The sequence below is a fragment of the Aethalodelphis obliquidens genome, unplaced genomic scaffold (assembly GCF_003676395.1).
Source record: "Aethalodelphis obliquidens isolate GAN/ISIS:26980383/991018 unplaced genomic scaffold, ASM367639v1 scaffold6, whole genome shotgun sequence".
NCBI classification, from domain to species: Eukaryota; Metazoa; Chordata; class Mammalia; order Artiodactyla; family Delphinidae; genus Aethalodelphis; species Aethalodelphis obliquidens.
In genome coordinates, this window is record NW_020837950.1 from 40176815 (window position 1) to 40201891 (window position 25077).

Here is a 25077-nt window from a genome sequence, read left to right on the forward strand (position 1 = left end):
AAGGGCTTGAGCAAGTCATAGACTGTTCCACAGTCTCAGCATTAGGCAATCACCATGGCTTTTGCCCTCCAAGGAACTAGGACTTGGTATTGACCTAGAGCTCCCTACACTCTGCATTGTCAGCCACTGCTGTTTCTGCAGCCGCTGCCTGCGGCCTGGCACTGGTCCTAATGTCTGTCCACTGAATGAATGAATCGACTGAGAGCTGTCCTCCAAATGGGTTCCTTCCTGCTGTTCCTGGATCCTTGGAAAAGGGTGAAGGCAAGGCAGGGGAGATTTGGGGCTGCGCTCAGTGGGCTCAGGGCATCAGCAGTCGGGCTGTACTAGATGGGAGAGGATTTCTGCTTGTTGGTGAGATGGCTGGGGAGATGGGAAGAGCAGGCAACCCAAGGTGGAGGGTCCCATCTGCCCTGCCCCGCTGTGGACACTTGGGCAGGTCACTGACCTCTCTGAACTTCTTTCTCCATCTGTGGATATTGCCATGGTAATCAGTCATGCTGAAGATTAAATGGGATAATATGCATAAAGGGTCTGCTTATTGTACATTTTCATCACCACCTTTTGGAGTCAGTTGTATCAGTTGGATGAGCGTGCAGCTGGATGAGTCATTAGGGCCCAGCCTCCTGGAGCTTCAGTACCAGGCTAGGGGGCCTGGACTCCATGCCGAAGTCAGGGGGAGCCATAGAGTGGTATGAGCAGAGAGGGAGGTGGTGAGATTTTCACCTGTGGACCCAGAGGCAGGGATCCTCAGGAGGAAGCCAGGTCCTACGCTGCTGGTGGGCGTGAAGTGGGTCCAGCCTGTGGAGGGGTATGTGCCAGCCAGGGTCCATCTGAATTACAAACACACATGCCCTTTGACCCAGCAACCCGATTTCTAGAGAGCCCACTGCATGCAAGCTATGTGTGCAAACCAGGAGTATCCTGCATCTGTTACTAGGGGCCACTAACTTCTCTGTGGCCCGTTCACCAGAAAATGCAGCGACTGTAAATGGGCTGGTGCAGAAAGAACTCAAAGACGTAGTAAATGAAAGGAGTAAATTTAGTGCAGTGCAACTAGTCTGCCATTGTGTGGGGGACAGGAGTGTTTGTAAATGAACAGACTAGCTCTGGAAGGGCATGTGAAGAGCCCCCTAGCCGGTAGCCTCCAGGGAGGGGACTTGGTGCTGGAGGACCAGGGAGGGGCACTGTCTACCCTTTACCATCACCCTTGGGTACCCTCCCCCCATTTCTGAGCCATACCCACGAGTTATGGTTCAAAACAGAAATACCATTTAAAAAAACAAGAACAGTCCTAGTGATGGATTACAAGGCCTGGACCAGGCTTGGCCATGTGGATACAAGCCAAAGAAAGTTCCAGAATGCTGGGTTTTGTCATCACTATTTGCCGCACTTCCCCTTCCCAGGAAGCTGAGAGGGAAGTCAGTGGATTCCTTCCTGTCTTTCCTCACTCTAAGACAAGTCAGCGTCTGGAGCTGTTTGGCAGGGGGCCTGCATTGTGGTTGTTAAGTAGTTCTTAATGGGCTACTGATGGGGTCACTCTTGAGCATGGTCACTTGAAAGTTATTACCTTCCCCTCCGCACGAGGAACCATAGGGGGTGCAGGTTAGAGGAGGAGGACAGACCGCTGGGCTGGCAACCAGGAGACCTGGGTTCAAGATCTCACCTGACTTTTCCCACCTGTGTGATTCTAGGCTTCTCTCTGGAATCACTTTGCTTCCAGGCACCTCAGTTTCTCCATCTACAAACAGGGGTGTGTGTGTGTGTGTGTAGGTCGTGCATACATTTAATAGATCTGAGCTGTGTATTGTCCCATTCCCACCTCTCTCCCATCTGTAAAATGGGATCATAATTACCATCCCGCCTACTTCATAGGGGATCAGGGGATAATTTGACCGCAGATAACCTTCTTGACATTCTCAAAGGATAATTTTCTGTAAATGCACCAATTTAAAATGCCACTAAAATAACAGTGACATTACTGAGAACCTACTGAGGGCTGTGTGCTGCTCTGAGGACCCTACAAGTTTTAGTGTAATCCCCCACCCTTAGAATGTAAACTCCGGGGGGACTGGATATCTGTCTGTTCTATGCGCTGTTGTCTGCCGTGTCCAGCATATTGCAGGCATCCTGTAAATACCTGGGGTGTGAACAGGCATTTCAACAACTCCATGAAGTTGGTCTGAAGTTTGCTCTAACATTGTGAAGAGGAAGCCACGGTCCCGGCAAGTGAAGTGTGTTGCTGCTGACGTGAAGCTGACTCATGGGACCTGGGGGCTGAACCCCAACGGTCTGAGTCCAGAGCCCACACTTCTAACCATGATGCTCCCCTGGGCAAGGGTCCGTGAGGCAGGTCCAACAGAGCAGGACCTGAGGGCCAGCTTGGTTGCCCTGCTCACAGGGAGTGACTTGTTTCTGTGTAGCACCTCCCCTGTCCTTACCATCTGTGCCCCGGAGAAATGACCACCAGCTCAGGTTTTAGGCATTTGCTGTCACTTGTGGGCATTTGAAAACGCAAATGGCATATCACAGAGTGCCTGGAGTGTTGGATGGACTCCAGGGGTGGTGGTGATTTCAATGTCTCTGACCTTATGTGCCTTTTCTTGTTCTAGCACCCATAGAATTCCTTCTCCCATCTCCAAGTGGGACAGGCAGCCTACTACCTGGGAGCTCCGTGATCCAGACACGCTGCTGGGACCTGGTGTCTCAGCCCACTCAGCACATTGTGCTGGCTGAACCGGGGGACCCGAAGGAGCGGGACACAGAGGAGCGAAAGGCAAGTGCGGTCCAGGGCAGGCACAGAGGGCCTCATGTGCTGCATTGGCATCGTGACATGAGTGATAACACCCGTGTGTTTAGTGTGTTCTGTGCTCCGAGCTCTAGGCTGGCACTCCTGGGCATTGTCTCTTCAAATCCTCTCAACCCTGTGAGGCACAGAGAAGTCAAGGAACTTGCCCAGGGTCACACAGTAAATGGCAGAGCAGGATTCGATCTCAAAGAGCTTGGCTCCTGGGCCTAACTAACTATTCCAGGAAACTTAGGGTTTCTGGTGAAGGTTCTGGGGTGAGGTGAGCAGTTCTCACCTGGGAGATGACCCCCGTTCATTCTCTGTGCAGGAAAAGCAGCTGGTGAGGAGTGGAGTGGAGTGCACAGTGTGGCTAAGTGGGAAAATAAACCAGGACCTGGACTTTGCTGGGGGAGTTGATTGTAAAACCACTGGGGCCAAGATCCTTTTCCCAACCATGATTATAATCATCATCTGAGCTTTGATCTGGTTCCCAAATGATTGACGTGATTAGTTGCATAAACTGAAATATTTTTCTCCTTGAGATCTGCTTAGTTGCCTTGTAGAATCCTGTTCATTGGTATGTTCTTGAGTTTTTTTACCTCATCAATAGAGAGAAGGAACATACATGCATTGAGCCTTGCTATGTGCCGGGACTGTGCTGGCCCTCTACAAACCCACCCCAGTGCTGCCTTTTGTTGTGTCACAGTTGGGAGCTGCAGAGGTAATGCGGGCTCAGGCTTACAGTGTGTCAGAGCCAGGGAGTGAGCCCATATCTGTCACTCAAGCCCCTCACACCTTCTGCTACACCCTGCTGACTCCCAATGGACATATTCTTTGTAAAAGAAAATTCTGTGTATAAAACCAGATATCCAAAATTCACCGTCTGTTACAGTCTGAACATGAGAGTTCTGTGCTGGTCAAGAATCCAATTGAAATGGATCTTTTCCCCTTGAATTTTGCCAATCCACGGATTTCCTGCTCTCCTGCTGACTACGCTTTTTTGGTAATCAGTCTTTCCTTGCTCAATCATGTTCTACTTCTGCTTTTCCTTTGAAACTAATGTACTCCAGTGTGTGGGAAATGCTCTCCCTGTAGTAACACCTTGTGCTAATGATCAGCTCACTGTGTACGTGGCTCTATTTAGGGCAGAGTCAATTTGGTATAAATCTTGTGTGAGAAATTCAGCGAGAACAAAAAGCTTCAGAGAAAAGTGTCCCTGCAGCCTTCCCAAGTGCCTTTGTCTCCGTAACTATGGTTTCCAGGCAAACGAAGAAAACACTCAGGAAGGATTTTCTTTTAATAAAGAAACTGAAACAAAGGACCAAAGATGGCAGTAAAATGATAAGCGTTTTTAGTTTTAGTTTTGACTTATGAAACTAGAATATAGAGAAGTACAATAAATATCAATAAATGAACGTGGTTCCTCCAATTAAAAACAAACAAACAACTTCCCCTGTGTGCTGCGGCAGAGGAACTGAGCAGGCAGACAGGAGGTGGCAGCTGTGATGCTCGGCTGGGCGAGCCCATCCACATCCCACGTGACTCCAGGCAGCTGTGGGGTCTCCCTCAGAAGGCGCGGCTCTAACAGAAGCCGCCAAGTCATTCATCTTTCTGAGTGTCTTCCTGTGGCACGGGGTGATTGAAATATTTGCTTCTGGTGGGGAACGTGAGACTCGAATTCAGGAACATGTGTGTTGGAAAGCTCCCAGTGAACCGGACTGTAGAAACGGTTTGAGTTTTTCTTGCATGGAAGCAGAGCTGACCGCGGGACCCGGGAGCTGTCCAGGGTCCTGAAAGGCTTGTCCTTCACTTTCAGACTCCAGGGATCAGCAAGGACGTGAACAAGGGAGAGTGTCATATCTTGTCATTTCTGAGTGTCGTTTCTGTCGTGCACCTACAGCAGGCCCAGCACCTTGCTAGGTGTTCTGCAGCAGTCTCTCTCTAACACACGTGGCTACTAGCCTGGCTCTTTGCCTCTGCCTGGCCCGAGCTCTACCCTCCTGTTCCTCAAGTCCCCATGCCAGGTGCTGCCCTGACCTCCTATGTCCTTTGGTCCCCAGCACATGTGGCCTGGCTGTGACAGTGCCAGATCCTCACCCAGCCAGCCTGCTGGGCCACTGACCAAACTGCGTGTCTCCTGGCCCTGGAAAGGCCAAAATGGGCATGTCTGGGAGGGAGTTTTGAAAACTGGCCACGTTTTGATTACTCTCCACCATTAGTGCCGTGTGCGTGTTTGGTTTAGGAAAATTTGAAACTGAGACGTGAATGGAAGGGTGTCCAGGCTGTCATTCTGTAACTGTTATCCCTGTAATGAATTGTTGCCATTATTTACATGCATCAGACCTCCTGCATCAGACTGGGCTGCTTGAGGGCCAGGTCTGCGTCTTACTCAGCCCTCTATCCTCCGAACACGGCACAGGGCCTCAGTGGCAGCAAGGGCACAGGCACTGTAATGACCCAAGAAACGCAGTGAACAGAAGAGGGAGGGGCAGCTTGGGTCTCCCCCCCCCCCCGAGAGCTGGCTGCCACAGGAGGGGTCTGCATTCGATTGTGGCAGCCTGCATTTAGTGAGCACTTACTAGGTGCCTGGCTCCATTCTAAGAAATACATGAATATTTCCACATTTAATCCTCACTGCAACCCACAAGGTTCAAACTTTTGTGATCCCCATTTTACAAGTGGGGAAACGGAGGGACGGGGATGTTATGAATTTACCTGAGGCCGCATAACAGGTAAGTGGCAGAGCTGAGATGGGAGCCCAGGCTGAGCACCAGGCCAGCTCAGATGTTTACGCCCTGTCCCCAGTGCTGAGGCCGGGCCCCACCCACTGTGAAGTGAGTTACAGAAACCTCACGTTGCCTTCTTGATTGTGCCCAATGTGCGCGTGCAGTCGTGACACAATGGGAGGGCATGTCCCCAGCTCCCCTGCCTTCTAGGGACACCAGGGCAGTGATGATGTCCTCCAAGCCTTGGTTCTTTCATCTTCAGGGCACGATTTTTGCTACGCTGCAGAGCTGCCGGGAGGTCGGAAGCCGCGTGGGTAAAGTGTGACGAGGACACTTTAGTATGTTGCCGTATTGTAGGCTGTGATTTGAATATGGTAAATCATTGTTGACAGTCCTGAGGTTTTCCTCTGTGTATTACTCTTTCAGAAAAGGAAAGGGGGCTGGCCTAAAGGCAAGAAAAGGAAACCCCCAAGGGACCCTCCTGTTCCCCGCGCTCCTAGGACAGGGTAAGATGGGGAGATTACCTGGCTGATGTTAAGGTAACATTTTGGGCTCACCCTGTGGCCTCTGCTGTGTGCCAGGCCTGGATGGCCTCTTATCCCGTCTCAGCCTTTGTCTGTTTTTCAGGGCCCTTGATCGTTACGGGGCCTCACACTCCAGGGAGTGAGGGAGGGTTGCTTAGTTCTTTAAGCTAGAATAAGGTTCTGATGCTCAAAGGAGAGCTGGGCTTGGCTCACAGACGGTAAAGGGGGTGGCTGTGAGGCCAGCAGATCTGGTTTCCCTTTCAGGCTTGCAGATATGTATGGTCCACGGCCTCAGGGGAGCTAGTTAACCTTCATCAAGGCTCAAAATGCCCCTCCCCCCCAAGTGCACTGAGACCGTCCGTCCCTTGTCCCCTGCCATCGGAGGCTGCAGAAGAGAGGCCCCAGGCCAGTCACTTCCCACTGCTCTGAGGGTCACTTTGCTCCTCTTTTATCCTCAGGGTCCGCACATTTCTAAGGGTGAAGGTCTTTTCTCAGTTTTCCTGTAATTCCTGGGGACGTGGCTTTTGTTCCAAAGACTGGTTTGTCTCACCCCAATGCCCACAGCCTCTCTCCCTCTCCCTCGACCCGAATCCCTGATCAGGAGGGTGGCCTGTACCTGGAGCATTTGGGCCGCACAACAACCTCATGAGCAGGTGGTGTTATATCCATTACACAGAGGGGAAAACTGAGGCTCAGGTGGGTTGAGTGAGTTGCCCACTCAGTCTTCATGCCCCTCCCATCGGGGGTGGTCCCCCTTAGGTCTTCCATCAGTCTCTGGATAAGCCAGCCATTCAAATATTTTCCCCTTTTTGATTAACCTCCATTTCACTGGTTAGATTGAAAAATATGGGCAAACCCATGACTGTTTATTTTTATGAAAATCTGAAAGTGGAAGTAGCTGCAGCAGGCCCCGCGGCCTCCGCTCCAGCCGGTAGCTCAGAGCTGTTGTGTTTGTTCCGTTCCTGGTGCAGGTACGTGATATTCCTAAATGAGCAGAGGAGCCCCCTGAGGGCCAGGCACCCAGATCTGCCTTTCACGGAAATCACGAAGATGCTGGCCGCTCAGTGGGCTCAGCTGCCCCAAGAGAAAAAGCAAGTAAGTCCTTTTCTGCGTGGAATGCGCAGAGGAGTGGGCCTAGCTGTCTGCAGCCTTGATTAGGGGCTGTTCCCTCCTGGTCCGTCTCTTCACACTGGAGCCAGAGGGAACTTGCCAGAAGGTGGGTGGGAGGTGCCTCTCGCCCCACCCCTTCAAAGCAATGACTGGTCTCTGTGGCTTTGGCGTCCACCATCTCCCAAACTGTGTCAGGAGGAAGGACGAATCCATGAAACGTGGCTAAATGGTCCAATAAGTTTAGGAAATTCTGGAGTAAATCAAGTGAAACAGATCTTTATTTCCCCCTGCAGGAATTTTTTTTGGAGCATTTTAATATAATTTTACTCACTTAAAAATATTTCAGGCGAGGTCCGTGCTCTCCTGGAATGAGATGTGGAAGGAGAGACGGAGCAGAGCACTCTAGGGGTGTGAGAATCTCTGTCCTCTCTCCTGTGAGGCTTTCTCAAACTAATTCCACCATGGAAGCCCTTATACACAGAGCACCTGTTAGCCTCCTAGGGAAGTATGTTCTGGGGTCACAGGGGAAGAAACACTAACGTAGGGGATACAGTCATGCCTTTATCATGGCATTCATGTCCAATGTCAACTTCTGCCACCACCCCACCCCACATGCCAGTCACACTGATCCAGACACGCCTGCTTCAGCACCACTTCCTACGAAAGCCCTCCCAAACTCCTTCTAAGTATGTCGGACCCCAGAGCCCATACTTTTCCCAGAACTGCCTGCTGCCTCCGGAGTGTCCTTTCTTTGGGTTAAACACAAGACTCTGAGATGAGTTAAACCCCTGCACTTGCAACTTTTTAGCTGTAGAAAACCCTTGCTTCAAATTAACTATTGGGTTGGCCAAAAACTTCATTTCGGTTTTTCCATATCATCTTACGGAAGAACACGAACGAACTTTTTGGCCAACCCTGTGTTTCAGAGAAATCCTACTTTGGGGGCGTGGTATCAACTAATAACATTCCTCTTCTTGCTACTCAGGTTTGCAACCATTCAGGAAGTAGATCCAGTAGCCAGTCAGACAACTGCAAGAGCCCTGGCTGTCCCAGTCTGGGCAGGCCCCCCGACTCTGGCTAAGAGCAGACTGGGGCCCTGGCTGTCTGCTGGAGCTAGGTCTTGGGGGAGGAGAGAGGCGGGGCTCCACCAAGCATCTCTGGTTCTGGCTCCCAATTTACCCTTAGATAAACCCCCCCCCCCCACACACACACACACTAGTTGTCCCTGGGTTACACCAGCTGATGCCAGCCTCGGTGGCTGGAGATGAATCCAAGTCCCTTCCTTCAAGGAACTCACAGTCTAGGCTGTCGGGACCTCCGAAGTGGACGCATACATTCCATGGTGAGGGTGCCTGGGACAGAGGTCTGTGCCAGGGGCAGGGGGTCTCCAGGAGGCACCTAAACCAGTGTGGGAGTGCCCCGAGTCAACCTGGGGGCATCAGAGAAAGATGCTCGAGGAGGTAAATGTTCTGTGATAGATCAGGAAGGATTAGTAAGATTTGGCCCGGGGAGGAAGGTTGAGACAGGTGTTAACTGATGGAGGGAAAACAGTAGCAGATGGGGTAGCTTGGGGCTGGGTCTGATTCGTCTCTATCACTAGTGCCCCACCCAGGACCCTGCACAGAGTTAAGCACTGATGTTTGCTTGTGTGATAATTGAATAGAAGTGTAAGGTCCCTCAAGGCGGGGAGGGGAGCTGAGTGCTACCCTCCTCTACAGTCATCAGACCACACCTAGCAGAATGGTAAAAGCCGCAGGGAGGCAGATTCCAGCTGATTGGAAGGGAAACGTTCTGTGGTCTGCATCATTCAAGTAAGGAATGAACTTGCTGTTAGGTAGTGAGGTTCCCATCCCAGCAGGTGTGCAAGTAGAAGATGAGCAATAGCTTCTTGGGACCATCCTAGAAAGAGTGAGGCAAGTTGCACAAGAGGACACCTCCAGCCGCCCCCCCTCCCCCAGATTAGGAGAGTCTCAGAATCTCTGTGCTCCTTCTTCCAGAGGTATGTGTATGAGGCAGTTGAAGACAAGCAGCGCTACATCCGAGAGCTGCAGGCCTACCAGAGCTCCAAGGCCTACCGAGCCTTCCTGCGCAGGCGGGCAGCGCACAAAGTGCAGGCGCTGTGCGGTGAGTGGGGCCTGGCGGGTGGGCTGCAGCTTCTGCCTCCCAGGCCTGAGGCTATGGGATGTTTTACAGCAGAAGGCACATTTGAAAAATGCTCTGTGTTAGTCTCAGCCTTGGTCAGCATTCACGTCCTTATATATTATGGATATTAACCCCTTGTCAGATATACTGTTTGCAGGTATCTCCTCCCGTTTTGTAGGTTGCCTTTACATTTTGCTGACTGCTGCGCAGAAGCTTTTTACTTTGATGTAGTCCCACTTGTTTATTTTTGCTTTTGTTGCTGTGCTTTTGGTGTCATATCCAAAGCACTGTTGCCAAAACTGGCGTCTAGGAGCTTTTTCCTTACATTTTCTTCTAGGAGTTTTTTCAGTTTCAGGTCTTACATTTAAGTCTTTAATCCATTTCAAGTTCATTTTTGTGTATGCTGTAAAATAAGTGTTCAACTTCATTCTTTTGCATGTGGTTATCCAGTTTTCCCAACATCATTTATTGAAGAGACTATCCTTTCGCTATTGTGTATTGAATTCACTGAGTAGATCCTCTTTGAACACTTTAAGTATATACATTTTTAAACGTGTCAATTATACCTCTGCAAAGCTGGGGGAGGGGGAAGAGCCACGCCCCGAACAAAGCCGCTGGCATCACGGTCTCCCTTTGCGGCTCTTCTGGCCGAGTTGAGACACATCTTGTACCTGATTAAAGAGGAGGCATCTCATTCCCTCCTTCTCAGGAACGTCAGAGAATGGTCAGGTAGTGCTGGGCCAGTGATTACATTTTAGTCCTTAGAAAGAGGAAAGGAACCCGCAGTTATGGAACTCACTGCTTCTCAAACTCGAAAGTACCCTGGATCACCGGGAGTCTTGTTAAAATGCAGGTTCTGACCCAGCAGGTCTGGGGTCTGCATTTCCAACACGCCCCTGGCGCTGCCGAGGCTGCTGGTGCAGGGACCACACTCTGATTACGCTGGGGGTCCACTTCCCCATAGCATCTACGTGGCACGTCCCCACGTGCCAACAGCATCCTACTGCAGGCCCCGGCATTGCCCAACTGGAGTCAGGCCTGATGTATCAGGAATCAACACACTGAACATCCCTAAACCAGTGGGCACAGGAATGGCAAGAATGGCATGTAAACACCCCAACTCCCGCAACCCGCCATGCTGAGATGTGTCCCATGCGCCCCCTCGAGGCTCCTGGTGGGACTGCGCCCTATTGACCGTAGTGGCCTCTGCTCAGCAAGGCCCCCCATACTGGCTTTCTCCCCTTCCCGACCCACTTCCCCACTCCTCTACCAGCATTTCCTGAGATCACAGTCCAAAAAAACCCCCGCTTGCAGCAAAATCCTTGTCTCAGAGTGTGCCTCTGGGGGTGCAGGCCTAAGGCAGAGACACGAACTCCATTTATTGTCTGCTGACCCTGCCTTCACCATGGAGGTCGCTTCTCGTTCACCGTCTTTACCATCCTCACTGGAAGCTGTATCAACTGCAGTGCCCACCAGAGGCCCAGTTTACATTCAGACTCAGGGCTGCCACCCCACCCGTGGCACATTCCCCTCCAAGGGGCACATGGCCTCAGGGCAGCGTGGGGTGTCCTCACCAGTGGTGCGGGGTCCGTCACTGTCCATCCTGAGGGTTCTTCCTGCCCTCCCCATGCTGGGGGCTGACCGGCATCCCGGCAGAGCCCATCAGCTCTCCACTTTGCCGCTTCTCACTCCCGCCTGGGCCTGGCTGAGCGCTGCCTCCATAGTGGTCAGGTGTGAGCTCAGCGGTCCAAATGCCTGGGTCCAAATCCTGGCTCTGCCATCTTGCACAAATCACTAAAGCATTTAGTGCCTCCGTTTCCTCATATAGGAAGTCGGGCTGTAATAGGACCTCCTGCACAGGGCCTGGTGCGGATCAAACTAGTTAAACCATAGGAGCTTGGTGCTCAGTGCCTGGCACACAGCGAGTTCAGTAAGAATTCGTGCTTCATACCCTCTGCACTGGGGCATGAGCCTCCCCCTCTGCCACAGCTTCATCCAGAGAGAGTATCTGCAAACTTCTGTAAAGGACTAGATAATACTGTACTCTCTGTGGACCCTGTAGTCTATGTCGCAACCACTCAACTCTGTGGTTGTAGCAGGAAAGCAGCCATAGACAATATGTTAATGAATGGGTGAGGCTGCATGCCAATAAAACTTAATTACAAAAGCAAGCAGGGGGGCTTCCCTGGTGGCGCAGTGGTTGAGAGTCCGCCTGCCGATGCAGGGGACACGGGTTCATGCCCCGGTCCGGGAGGATCCCACATGCCGCGGAGCGGCTGGGCCCATGAGCCATGGCCGCTGAGCCTGTGCGTCCGGAGCCTGTGCTCCGCAACAGGAGAGGCCACAGCAGTGAGAGGCCCGCGTACTGCAAAAAAAAAAGAAAAAGAATGCTATGTCAGACTTCGCGGAGAACACCGCATCATGCTTAATCCTTCAGCCATGCTGGAGTTCTGCTGCCTTCTTATTTTTGTGATTATTTGTAGATTGTCATCACATGACAAGCTGGCATGTTACAAAGAAAGGCCACCCCAAGAGAGCTTGGTTTTTAAATAAGATGTATTTCTGTCTTATTTAAAACACAGTAAAATTTAAAAGTTTACTATATAAAAATATAATAATTATAATAATAAAAAAAATACCACTAGATTCTGCCATGCTAATAAAAAAAGAATTGTTTATGTTTTTCCTTGTTTCTCTCTCATCTTCATTCCGTACCTGGCCAGGTGTTTATGAAGTCAGAGGTATCCGGTTTTTCCTCTTGGTTTATAAGGGATTTTCAGACCTCTACTGAAATTGAGCAGCTGAAGTCAAGCACTGATCCTCCAGCAGGAAGCATGGAGACCTCTTAGGATAAATCTTTTCAGCCTCAGAAGGCGCTTCTGACCCTTGAGTTGATGCTTCTGCAATAAGGCTGAGGCCTTTTCTGAGACAGATGCTTTGTAAAATGATGCTGTTTTTTTCTCCATCAGGAACAGGTACACTAGGATGTGAGTTTGAGAGCGAGGGCCTTGACTTCTCAGCAATTGACGTAAGTATTCGCTGGGGGGGCAGGGGGATGTGGTTTTAAAATAATCACCCTCATTTGGTGTGGGCGGCTGAGAAATGGTCCCTCCCAAAGGATATCTGGGTCCCAATCCTTGGGGCCTGTGAATGCTACCTTATATGGCAAAAACCCGGTCGGTCTTTGAAGTTGTGATCTAAGTTAAGATCTTGAGGGAGGGGAATTATGCATTCACAAGTGTCCCTACAAGAGGGGGGGAGAGGGACACTTGACACAGAAGAGGAGGAAGCCGTGTGACCACTGGCAGAGATTGGAGTGATGCAGCCACAAGCTAAGGAAGCCATCAGCCACCAGAAGAGGCTGGAAGAGGCAAGAACAGATTCTCCCCAGAACCTCCAGAGGGACCTAAGCCCTGCCCACACCTTAATTTTGGTCTAGTAAGGCTGATTTCAGACTTCTCGTCTCCGGAACTATGAGAGAATAAACCTCTGTTGTTTTAAGCCATCCAGTTTGTGGTAGTTGGTTATGGCAGCCCCAGGAAACCACAGCATCGGGGCACAGGATTTCATGCATTGCTGGAGCGTGGCTCACACGTCAGTCCCTTATGGAGGCCTCTCTTTGTGTGTTCCTTGGACAAGTATGTACTGAGCCCAGCTCAGTGGGAGGTGGGAGACCAGGCTGAGGATGCAGAGGTGGGTGAAGCACAGCCTCACGGCTCCTGTTCAGCGGAAACTGGCAAGCGTGCAACACTTCACACCAGGATCTGCTGTGATGGAGACACGTGCACAGTGAGAGCGGCCCCTGACTCTGGGCGAGTCAGTCTCAGGGCAGGTGATTCTGAGATGATGCTCGTGAAGAAGAGATGGGAAATTCCTAGAGGAAATGCTGGCCAGGTGGAAATGAAGCACAGAGGGAGCTCTAGGCTGGGGAAACAAGAATTGCAAAGGCCCGGGGATGGGAAGCAGCCCAGTGTGTGTGTGTGGCTCTGAGCAGTTCAGGACGCCTGGAGCAGACAGTATGCGGATGGGGACGAAGACAGGGCAGTGGGGACCAGGCTTGTCAGGTGGTCTGAGCTAAGGTGTAATTTGTAGGTGTTTTCCCTTTGAAGTTAATTGATGATGAAATGTATATATTTAACAAATGAAGAACAATTGAAAGTGACTCTTAAGGGGCAGATGTGTTTACATTGAAACGTTCTGGAAGGCTACACAAGAAGCTCTTGTAGTACGGTGAGTAGAAGTGGGAGCTGGGTACCTTTTACTTTTCACTTTACACCCCCCCTTTTCTGTTACTTTCAACACAAATTTATAATAGTTTTAAACATTGTTTGAAGTACGCCACCTTTTATCATTAGAAAATGATTTGAGACAGAGGGCAAAGGACTTCCTGAGTCCATTGTCCACATGAAAGGTCAGCCCTCTGTGGCCCAGGCTGGAGCCGCTATGAAAGGAGCCACATGAGTGGAGTTCCCGCCGGCAGCTCCTCCCCCTGAAGGGGTCTGCTCTGCGCAGCCAGCTACTCTCCCACCAACCCAGCCATCCTCTCCCTGGAGCCTGCGCTGGCTCCCCATTGCCTTCCATGACCTGGCGTCCATCTCCCTACTCACCATGTCCCCCACCCACCATGGAGGGATGCCAGCAGGCACCATGCTTTTTTAGATCCTTGCCTTTCTTCCTCACCCATTCTGTGACCTTAGTCAAACACCTTTAAGTCTGAGGCTGGACTTCCTCATAACAAAATATAGCTCAGAACATGACTGTGAACGATGTAAGAGCCGTCAGTCATGCAGTGTCCATGCCTGGCTTGAATATATTAGTCACTGTTATTGTTTCAGGTCTCATATCTCTGTCCACCAGCGTAGGTGGGACTGTGTGTCACACTCTTTATGGGGCTGCCCTGTTAATGCCTGGTAATGCAGGGGCACAAAGCCAAGAGGCCAAGGGCCAGTAGCTCAGTGCCTGGTACCCAATGAAAGTGCAGCTGCTCTAGTTGAATTTGCAGGGAAACATGCACTGATTCTCATAGATGAAGACCTCGCACTTTAATGGAGAAATAGGATAAATGGTTCCTGGCTATTGTTTTTCTTGGATGCTTTTTCTTGGGTGCCTTGTGATTCATTTTCTCTTGACAGTGGTTCCTAGTCTTGGCTTCAGGTTGTGAAAGGATCTGTACTAGGGATTACCTGAATGAGTTTTGGGTCCCTCCCATAACTGTTCAAAAGGTCACCAAACCTAAAAGGCTCAGCCCCACCACCCTGGGCTATGTGCGATTAATTTTACAATAATGACATATTTCTTTTTTTTTTTTTTTTTTTTTTTTTTTTTTTGCGGTCCGTGGGCCTCTCACTGTGTGGCCTCTCCCGTTGCGGAGCACAGGCTCCGGACGCGCAGGCTCAGCGGCCATGACTCACGGGCCCAGCCGCTCCGCGGCATGTGGGATCTTCCCAGACCGGGGCATGAACCCGTGTCCCCTGCATCGGCAGGCGGACTCTCAATCACTGTGCCACCAGGGAAGCCCCGTACAATAATGACATATTTCTATAAGCAAAAGTGAGAGGATGGAATTTTTTGTTGAGGTGTACGTGCAGCTTGGATGTTTGCTCTGATGTCTCGGCCTCGATGAGCATTTGGGGCCCTTTCTCGGCAGTGGCCTCTCTCTCCTCCATGAAGCTCCCTCCTGACGAGTCCCCCTCCCTCTGCCAGCCCTCATCTTCCCGCTGTGGAGCTCCCTGGGGCCCCCTCGCTCCCGGCCAAGAGGCCTCTCTTAGCCGGTCTTTCCGCTCATTTAGTGAGAGGCAGAGGCAAGCCTCACAGAGGGTGTGGAAGAAACCCTACAGACACTCTTCCAGTTGGGGGCACATCTCTGGGCTGAAGGAGTGCCCTTCTGATGCGGGAGAGGATCCCTGAGAAGCAGAGTGAGTGGCAGAGTGTCCTGAGCATGGTCAGTTCCCCGCCAGCTCTCGGGGCAGCAGGGGACACTTCAAGTCTGTGACAGGAACCCTCTCTTGTCAGAGCTGGGGGAGTTTTTACGTCTCTGAACTAAATGTAAGCAAATACATACAGCTCTATGTTTTTTTAAATTAACTGTTTTTCTTTTAAAAATAACATACGTGAATGGTAAAAAAAAAAAAAATAGATGCAAACAGTGCACAAAGGTTTACAATAAGAGGTGGGTTCTGTGCCCAGAGCCCCAGTCCCTCACTCCCCCGCCCCATCCCTGCATCCCAAGGCATCCACTCTGACCAGTTTCTAGTGCATCTTCCAGAATAGTCCATGGATATATGAGCACCTACAGGTTAGTACATATGTATTTTGACGAAAGGACACATCTTTGTCATTTAGTCACAGAGTTCATTTTGTTCATGTTTTCAAAGCAAACTCTTTGAAAATATGAAAAACTCAGAATTGGTTGTGGACTCAGACAACACCACCAATTCTCAAAACCTCCCTGTCGTACCCTCTTTGCCACATTCCTAACACTTTCTCTCTCACTCGGTGACAGAGGCCTTGGGATGAGTTGAAATTCTCAGCTGTGCTCAGAAAAGCCTCAACCCGGCAAGCGATCTCACAGGTGAAAAAAGGACTAGCAAGACCCCGCCTGGCCCCGCTGAAGCCCATCTGCCGTTTTAAGCTAATTTTATGTTCAGAGAAGGCGGGATCCCGCCTCCTCCCTGCTCACCAGAAACCGTCTCCGTCCGCAGGGGGATGAGAACGATGACCTGTACTGTCGGACCTGCAGGCAGTTCTTCAGTTCCCTGCATAACAAGCGGGAGCACCTGCTGGGGAAGCAGCACCTGCAGAACCTCACAGGTAACCAGCCTCTGGTCAGTGCAGCCCCTTCTCAGCACCGTGCTTGCTGAGTGGGCTGGGGCCAGTTACTTAACCTCTCTGTGCTTCCACTACCTCATCTGTAAAGTACGGTTGAAATCACCCACCTCACAGGGCTCTTCTGAAGATGGATATCAGAGCCGTGTGCAGGCCTGGTTCAGCTGAGATGTCACCTCCTCCAGGAAGTCTTTCCTGGTTTCAGACATGGGGTGGGGGGCTCCTGAGGGTGTGACATGTACCCTTTGCTTAGTAATTATCATCCCCTGCTACTGTCACCATCACCCTGCAACATGTGTGTGTGCACATACATGCAGACACAAGACACGCTCACACACAGTCATGACTGTGCGTGCATGCGCGTGCACGCGTGCACACACACACACACACACACACACACACACACACACGTCTGCTCTCCTGGAAGGAAGGAGCCATGTGGTTTAGGACATATCTCTTGCCCATAGTGTGGTTGCAATAAACATTTGATGAGGGAACGCACAAATGTACAGGAGGCTCACCTTTGTCTGGGGTTTGTAAGGAAATAAAGTGTCTTCAGTAATGTCTTGTTGAAGGTGAGTAATGGCAATGAAAGTAAAAGTGAATCTCATTACCTGAAATTGAGTATAATGTGTGCACTCCATATGCCTAGAGTTATACTGTGTAAATTACCTGCTGGAGAGGATTACGGCTCGTTTCAAAATCTATAAAATCATGTGCTAGGGGACCATGAGGCCGTAGATACGTGTGGCTCTGATTCCATGTAACTCTCTGAGGGCCTTTGCAGTTATTTGAAGGGAAACAGACATGGGCACACCTTGCTTCGTCTTCTCCCTAAACCACCTACCAGTTTTGTGTTAACAGTCAGGCTCTCAAGAGCGTTTCCACGTCTGCCTTAATTGCTGTGATATTGTTGGAAAGCAGGGCTTTGAGCCGCTGCGGTATCTGAGTCTCTGGGTCTCTGAGTCTCGGTCCTGATGGGAGGGGGCATTAGCCACTCATCCTTTCGGAGCAGGATCTCATGTGGCTCTCGTTGCCTGGGATCCCCCCAACCCCTTGAGATGAGAGTGAGCCCAGGAGTCGCCTGCTTCTGCTGTCACCGCCCCTGAAGAACCTGAGCGGTCCCCTCCCCAGCTCTCCACTCCCTCTCAGCAAAACCAGGGTGGGAAGCAGGTATGGGGCAAGGTCCCAGAGCTCTTTGTTTTTACAGTGTTATTGGGATCTAATTCGCACACCATAAAACTCACCCACGGAGAGTAGTTTTCAGTATATTCACAGACATGTGCAGCCACCACTGCAATTAAGTTTACAACATTTTCATCACCGCAACAGAACCCATCCCTGTGAGCAGGAATGGTCCTGGGCAGCCACCAGGGTGCCCTCTGCCTCCATAGGAGGCTCTGGTAGTTTAATACTTGATGTCTCCTTTCTGTGGCGACAACAGTCATCCCCGCCTTGGTGACATCTTAGGTGGGCAGCGCCCTGTCACCATTAAGGACCTGCGTTTGAATCCCTGCTCTGCCACTTACTGCCTTTATCACCTTTGCTGAACTCTCTGCCCACTGCCTTCATTTTTTCAAGGGCAAAATTGGGAATAATGATAATACTGACCTCACAGGGCTGTCGTAAGGAAATGAGTTAATCCTGTGATGCCTGGCACACTCTGGGTGTCCACTGTGTAATTATTATGAGCTTGGGGGCTGTAGCGGATAAGCAACTCCCTACCTCCCCACTTACTTTCCAGGAATCTCAAACTGCTAATGGTTCCCTGTAGCTCCCTGCTCTGTAATTTCTTTTCATCAAGCTGCCCTTCTACAGGAATGACCTTCCCACCTCTGTGTACTGGGTCTCACTCCTATTCATCCTTCAAAACCCTATCAAAAAGGTGAATAATAGCAAGTGCTGGGGAGGATATGGAGGAATCACATCCTGATTCACTGCTGGTGGGAATATCAAATGTGGCAGCCACTTTTGAACAGTCTGGCAGTTCCTCAAAAATTTAAAGTTACCATATGACCCAGCAATTCCACTCCTAGGTATGTACCCAAGAGAACAAAATATATATGTTCACACAATATTATGAATGTACATGACAACATTATTCATAGTAGCCCCAAAGTGGAAACAACCCAAACATCCATCAACTGATAAATAGATAAAATACGGTCCATTCGTGCAGTGGAATATATTCAGCCTGAAGAGGAGTGAGGCACTGCTATGTACTATAATGTCATGAACCTTGAAAACAAACATGGTAAGTTAAAAGCCCAGTCACAAAGGACCACCGATTGTACGATTTCCTGTATATGAAATGTCCAGAATAGGGAAATCTGTAGAGACAGAAAGCAGGTTAGTGGTTGCCTGAGGCTGAGGGAGGGTGGGGGATGGGGGTGATGGCTAAACGGAACCAGGCTTTTCTTGGGGAGGTGACGAATATGTTCTAAAACGGATTGTGGTGGTGACTGCACGTATCTGAATATACTAAAAACCATTTAATTATATACTTTTAATGGGTAAATTGTATGGTATGTGATTTAGATCTCAATGAAGTGGTTTGGAAAAAAGATACCCATCTCAGTCAAGGACCCCCTCTTCCAGGAAGCCTCCCTTGCTGCCCTCCATCTGGCACTGGTCCCAGTACATTCTTCTTGTACATCTGGGGACCTGGCGCAGGGACTGGGGTTCGGAAGGGACGGGCTTGCCCATATCTGGACAGAGGGCCAGACCCAGAGGAGCCACTCATCTTATACTCAAGGGGCTGACCTTTGACACGGGATTTCTTCGCTTTTTAGGGGAATTTGAAAAAGATTCTGCTGAGTGCTTGAAGCATCTGGAGCCTCTGGAGGGAGAGGTAGGTCAGAATTTGAACAAAGGGGACTCAGAGGAGGAAGCTGAGTGCCCTGATCCACTTCCACTCAGAGGCCTGATTCCAGAGACAAGTTTTGCTTCACTTGACTTACGTTTCTTGCAAGAGTTCATCTTTAAACTTCTGAAAAGTGAGTAGTCAAGTTCTACAACTCCCTAGTAACTTTGGTGGCCGAGGGTTTTATAATCCTAGTAAGAGCAACCTACATAATAGGTTATAATATTAAGTGGAACAAAAAAACAAAAAGAAAAAGGAAAGGTTGCAACTACGAGAATAACAATAAGTAAAGATAATAGTCAGATGGGAAATAACCGAGGGCTTCCGGTAAGCCAGGCACAGGTCTAAGAAGTTTATACAAATTACCTTTTAATTGTGAGGTCGGTTATAGTATCCCCTCCTTTTAAAGATGAGAAAAGTGCAGCACGGAGAGGTTAAGTAACTTGCCCATGGTTGTATAGATAGTGAGCTGAGATGGGATGGGTTCCAAGACCCATGTTCTTCATAACTTCCCTACGATCTCAACTATATTTATAAAATTATGCATATGTGAATCTGTGCAAATGTTAACAGTGGTTACCTCTGGCAGGCAAGAGGAAGGTGCTGTTTTTCTTTATTCCTTTCTTTATTCCTTTCTTATTTCCCTCAATGGATAGGTGTCCTTTATATTATCAGAGAATGAAATAGGCAATATTAAAAAGGGTTTTGAGGATGCCCTGTACATGTCAGGGTCCCAGCTGTTGCCTGTGTGAGGTGCGGTTCAAAGAGAAGGGGAGGTTTTTGATGGAAAGAACAGATAAAGGCAGCCTTCTCTCCCCTTTCCTCCCAGTCAAAGAATTTGAGCTCAGAGAGCTGAGGAAGACTTTAGAAAGAGCTCAAGTAGAGCAGGAGGCCCTGCAGAGGCAGCTGCTGGAGTTTCAGGTGAGGCTCTCGGGAGGGAAGTGCCCAGTCCCATCTCTGTAGCCCCATTGCTCAGCTCAGGGCCCTACCTGGTGGGGTCGGGAGGCAGGGGAAGAAGACCATGTGGCCCGATTGAAATAACGCATCACAAACCAAGGTGCCACTCGCCTCCCCACCATTCCTGCTAGAGCATACCTGTTATACATTCTTGTAAAATACAGAGTGTTTGTGTTTCCGACGTAGAGAAATTGTGCTGTGAGCCTTCTTGTGCTGCGTGCTTGCTTCACTCAAGGCTCCATGTTCATCCACGCTGCCCCGTGGCATCTGGCCTGTTACTTCTCTACCCACTGCACATCCCTGGCCCACTCCCCCCGTTGGGGGCCCCGGTTTGCACCAGCTTCCGTGACCACAGCTTAGGGTGTGACGAGCGTCCTTGTTCGCATCCTGTTCCATGAGAGGAGGTCTGGACCACATACCACAAGGAGGGTTGCCTGGTGTGGATTGGGAATAATTTTCAGTTGGCAAGTGTGTGCACATTTATGCATTGATGGGTGGCACCTGTTTTGATGAAAGCAAAGAGAAGATGTGGTGAAACCGTGCAAAAAGTCACAATTTTTAAATGTGTTATTTTATTCTGAATACAAAATTAAGTTATATTCCTGGAAGAAAATTTTGAAATTTCCGAAGACATTTTGAAATTTTTCAGAAAAATGAAATCCAATCATTAGAGAAGCATCATTAACATTTGTGCAGCATCTTCTAGTCTTGTTTTCCACAAATACGTAAATCTGTTTACATAGATATATTTGTATATTATCTATATATTTATGTATCTCTGTATTTATCTAAATAGGTAGAGATAGGTAGGTAGGTAGGAAGAGAGACAGAGACAAAGGAAAAATTGGAATAAAACCCACACAGTTTGATTCCTACGGTTGCCATTTCATTCCATAGTAAGTAAGCCTTTTCACATCTCCTCCGATGTCCTTGTAAGAATTGCCTCTCATGACTGCAAAATATGTCATTATGTGGATGAACCATAATGGATTCCCGTTTCCCAGTTGGCGGACATTTTGGCTACATCCAATCATTATATTATAATAACACTGTGAACACTCTTGTCAGTGTTTACACTCATCCTTGAGCTCCCTGGGGAGGGATTCCTAGGAGTCTGGTGCTTACTTAAAAAGCACAAGCCTTAAAGAGGTCCAGAAAGGACGTGGCATCTGCTGTGGTCCCGAGCACAGGCTCTCGGAGTTGGAATCCAGGCTCTTCCCCCAGCTGTGTGCCTCGGGCTCCCCGCTTCATTTCTTCACCTCCCCGGTTATCAGTCTCTCCATGCACCACTGGGGGGAACAGTAGGTCCGCCCCATGGGGTGGTTGTGAGCGATTACATGAACTGATCCACCTGGCAGGGTACCAGTGGGCGTCATGGCATCGCCCTCTGGGGCTGTCCCCTCCAATGCCTCCAGCAGATCCTTCATCCCACACTTCTGTGCACCACAAAGTTCCACGGCAATTCCTGTTTCCTTTGAGTGTAGTTTTGTTACAGAATTTTGAAGAACAGTGAATGTTTAAAAAAAAAAAAAAGGAAATACCCCAGTTATCTGAAGCCATCGTGCAATGACCCCCCTGACATAGGTCCCTGGAAATCAGCCCTGCCAGGGCTCCTCGCTTAGCAGCCTGGGCGGCAGGGAGAGTGTGTGCCGGGGTGGGGAGGGGTGTCCCTTACTGTCCGGGACCTTCTTAGCAAGGCATCTCACTGAACTCCCAGCCCACATCTTAGAGGAGGACCACCACGCCTGCCTGCCAGGGATGCTGGGAGGGGCCGAGGGCGGGACACACAGTCAAGCCTTCTCCAGGGTGGGAGCCCACCCACTGCACACACAGCCCTTGCCCTGGGGCTGCCCCATGTCATCCTGGCCCCCAGGGCCCTGTAGATGGCAGCATGAGAAGGGCTGGCTCAGAAATCAGGCCCAGCTGTGGGTCTGGGCTCCCGTCCGTGGTCATGGGGCTGGGGCAGGCCACTGACACCCCGGAACCTCGCTTCCCAGGCGGGGACGCATCCTCAGCAGGAGGGTGAGATACTGAGTGATATAAAGGGTCCAGCACGAAGTAATAGGATTTTTGACAAGTGGAGGCTGTGTCAGTGGGGTAGCTCTTTTACTTACTGGAGGTGTGGGGAAGGGAGATTGACTATGTTCATGGATTCTGAGAGCAGCTGCAAGACCCTCTTTGTTTAATTGTTTATTTATTTGATTATTTATCTACTTGGGGCCTATTTACTTATTTACTTTTAATTATTTATTTGTTCATTTACTTATATACATATTTATATACTTATTTAGTCACTTGTTCGTTTGTTCATTCATTCATTCTTTCATTCATTCCCTTGGAAAGTCTTGGAGCTAACTGCCTGAACCCTTTGCTGTTCTTTTAGAACCGGCGGCAGAGGCTGGAGGTGGAGCTGGCCGGCCTGAAGACCTACGGGGTCGTCCTGGAGAAGGAGTTTGAGAACCTGAACATGGTCCTGATGCTGTCCCACTTCGGCCTGCGAGTAATAGACACGAGTGAGCCAGCCGTCCGGGGCAGTCCCTTTCCCCCTCTCCCCAGGCCACACGCATGCTCCCTCCAGGTCCTCGCTGGTCTATAAAACCGAGGCCCAGAGGTTCCTGTCCATTCATTTATTCATGCCTGCGTCCCCCACATCTTTACTCAGCATGCTTCCCACATGGCCAGTGCGTCCAGGTTTGCTGCTGGGTGCTGGGGGATGTACGGAGATGAACGATGATACTGTGATCCTAAATCCAGCACCCACTGGGTGCCAGGCCCTGAGCTGGGCACTGCCAGGGGATGAAGAGGTGGAGAAGCCCCTGGCCTCAAGCTCTAATCAGGTGGACAGATCCTGAGTCACTAGACTGTCGGCGTGCAGTGTCCCAGCGGAGAGCTTCCCTCCATGGACAAGGTGCTGTGGGCACTCAGTTGGGAGGCAGTTCTCTATCTATGGGAGGTGGGCTTCTAGAAGGACTTGAAAGAGGAAGGACCCAAGAGGACAGTCCCAAGCTCCTGAGGCAAAGAAGGGGCCAGAGGCACAGCAGGCAGGGAGCCCCGCACCCTGGCACCAAGGAGGTGAGGGAGGGCATACAGCACATACGTGGCTGTGTCCTGTGCAAACACTCCTCTTTGAAGAAAAAAATCATGAATACCATTTCACTGTAAAATATTTAAATGTGACCTTTTGGAGAAACATAAAACGTGACCATTCCGCTTCACTCCCCACTCCCCTGCCGGATCCCTTCCCTGCCCTCCCTAGAAGCTTTTACTGTTCGCCTCTTCCTGCATCTCCTTCCTTCCAGACGTCTTCTATCTGTTTATGAATGGGGTAGTGTCAAAAATCACTAACAACAGGAATTTCTTGAGACATGGCTGGCCGTGAGCTGAGAGCAGGGTCCCTGGGGCCCCTGCTGGACCAGGCCTTAACCCCCTTGGCTGCTGGATCGGGCAGCTCCTGGGCAGTGGCTGTTTACCAATCAGTCCGGCAGATGTCAGTACTCTCAGACCTGGCGTAGCCTCACTGGTGCATTACTGGCTGGCCACCAGCACTGTGCAGGCGAGAATCAGACGGATTTGTTCACTGACAGCTTGTCTGTTTGCTACGAATGGGACAGCACCCCAGTCCCCTGCTGATTCACGCTGGGTGGGACACTTGGGGTCTCACATCGTGGTGAAGCAGTGACTCCAGAACACATCACATCTGGGCACAGGGTGGAGCATCCCTGCTCTATTAGTAGCGACGCCTCAAGGCCGAGGGCCCTGGCAGTGAGGCGGATGGAGCAGGTCCTGCTGCTTTGGGAATTTGGAGACCTGGCCTCTTTCCCTCCCGTGCCCTCTCCTCACCATCCTCGCCTGAGAGCATTTGCCCTGGCCAGATTCCATGTGAATTGTTATCCTTACATAGTGTAAGTGGGGCTTCCCTGGTGGCGCAGTGGTTGAGAGTCCTCCTGCCAATGCAGGGGACACGGGTTCGTGCCCCGGTCCGGGAAGATCCCAAATGCCGCGGAGCAGCTGGGCCCGTGAACCATGGCCGCTGAGCCTGTGCGTCCGGAGCCTGTGCTCCGCAACGGGCCAGGCTTGAGCGCTCCTAAGAAAGGAGGATTACACAGGCTCAGGTTCCTACTGGATGTGGGAAGCAGGTAGGAGGTGTGTTCTCCAGTGTTGATAAGCCCATGGGCCCCGGCTCCCTCTCCCTCCCTGTGGCCTTTTTCTTTTCTTGTGAATTGGATCCATTTACTGCAGTCATGACAGCAGCAGCTCTGGGGAGCAGACGAAGGATGCTCTGGGGGTTGGTTGATGTCCACGTGTTCTCACGTGGGTGTCCTTCCCAGGGAAGGCATGATGGAAGGCATTGGATGTGGTGCCTGGACAGTATAATGTAAAGGAAACCCAGCTTTTAGAAAACATTTACTGATCACTGGCTCCAAATTTATCAATGCATCTGGTGTCAAGTAATGTCCAGAAAGTGGTTTTGCGGGTTCAGCTCCTTCTCTCCTCCCACCACCCTCTGTTTCCTGTGGTTCCCCTCAGCCCACTCACTTGGTTCACTCCATCCAGAGACATCCTCCGAGCCCTGGGCTCGGTGCTGGGAAGCCAGAAATCCCAGGAGACATTTTATGACCTCAGAGAGCTCCAAGTCTCAGACGGTGACACTGGGGAATAAATTGGGGCTGATGATGTGACCCAGCCATCCTGCCTAAGCCTGAGTTGTGTCCAGTGGAGCACCAGGTGGGCCCTCCTCTCAGACCCCTTTCTCCAGGACCCTGTCCGAGTTCTCTGTCCGGGACCAGTGCACAGTTGTCTCTGCAGGCATGTCTGAGATGAGCAGAGCAAGCATGGATTGTGCTTCATCTGAAGGAGCCCTTGGGCTCCATAGCTTTCTCCTGGCAGTAAACTGTCTGCTCTCCCTTTCCAACTCTGCAGCATAAAGCAGTGCCCACCCCCGCACCGACGGAACCCCAGGACGCATTCTGGACACACGGGAGTCAGCTTCCAAAGGTGTATTTCCCTCAGTGGAGGAAGAGTGGAAGATCCTGGGGTCCTGCGGATGGGACAGCCAGGACGGCTCTACTGACCCAGGAAAAAATAAATTGTGCATGTGTGTTTGCACAACAGACGCAATCTGTCTTTTGTCTGGGGCTTGGCAGT

At 50.5% G+C, this 25077-nt stretch overlaps 1 protein-coding gene across 1 annotated transcript; it reads left to right on the top strand.

Moving 5' to 3' along the window:
* Positions 1-185: 185 nt before the first annotated feature.
* LOC113619258 (uncharacterized) lies at positions 186-25019 on the top strand. The gene is made up of 15 exons (XM_027104042.1): positions 186-351; positions 2610-2773; positions 3651-3788; positions 5518-5619; positions 5722-5825; positions 5904-6017; positions 7007-7130; positions 9143-9269; positions 12257-12315; positions 15790-15858; positions 15989-16097; positions 18905-19108; positions 19805-19896; positions 22316-22445; positions 24853-25019. The coding sequence occupies exons 1-15, from the start codon at positions 186-188 to the stop codon at positions 24855-24857; spliced, it is 1707 nt and encodes a 568-aa protein (XP_026959843.1). The 3' UTR covers positions 24858-25019.
* The last annotated feature ends 58 nt before the right edge of the window (positions 25020-25077 follow it).

What these genes read in the sequence shown, in the direction of transcription:
- LOC113619258 (XM_027104042.1), top strand. Translation starts at nt 186, where the DNA reads ATGAATGAATCGACTGAGAGCTGTCCTCCAAATGGGTTCCTTCCTGCT. An exon ending in GAGAGGATTTCTGCTTGTTG is followed by an intron (nt 352 to 2,609) that starts GTGAGATGGCTG and finishes TTCTTGTTCTAG; the next exon opens with CACCCATAGAATTCCTTCTC. An exon ending in CTGCTGACTACGCTTTTTTG is followed by an intron (nt 3,789 to 5,517) that starts GTAATCAGTCTT and finishes GCCGCATAACAG; the next exon opens with GTAAGTGGCAGAGCTGAGAT.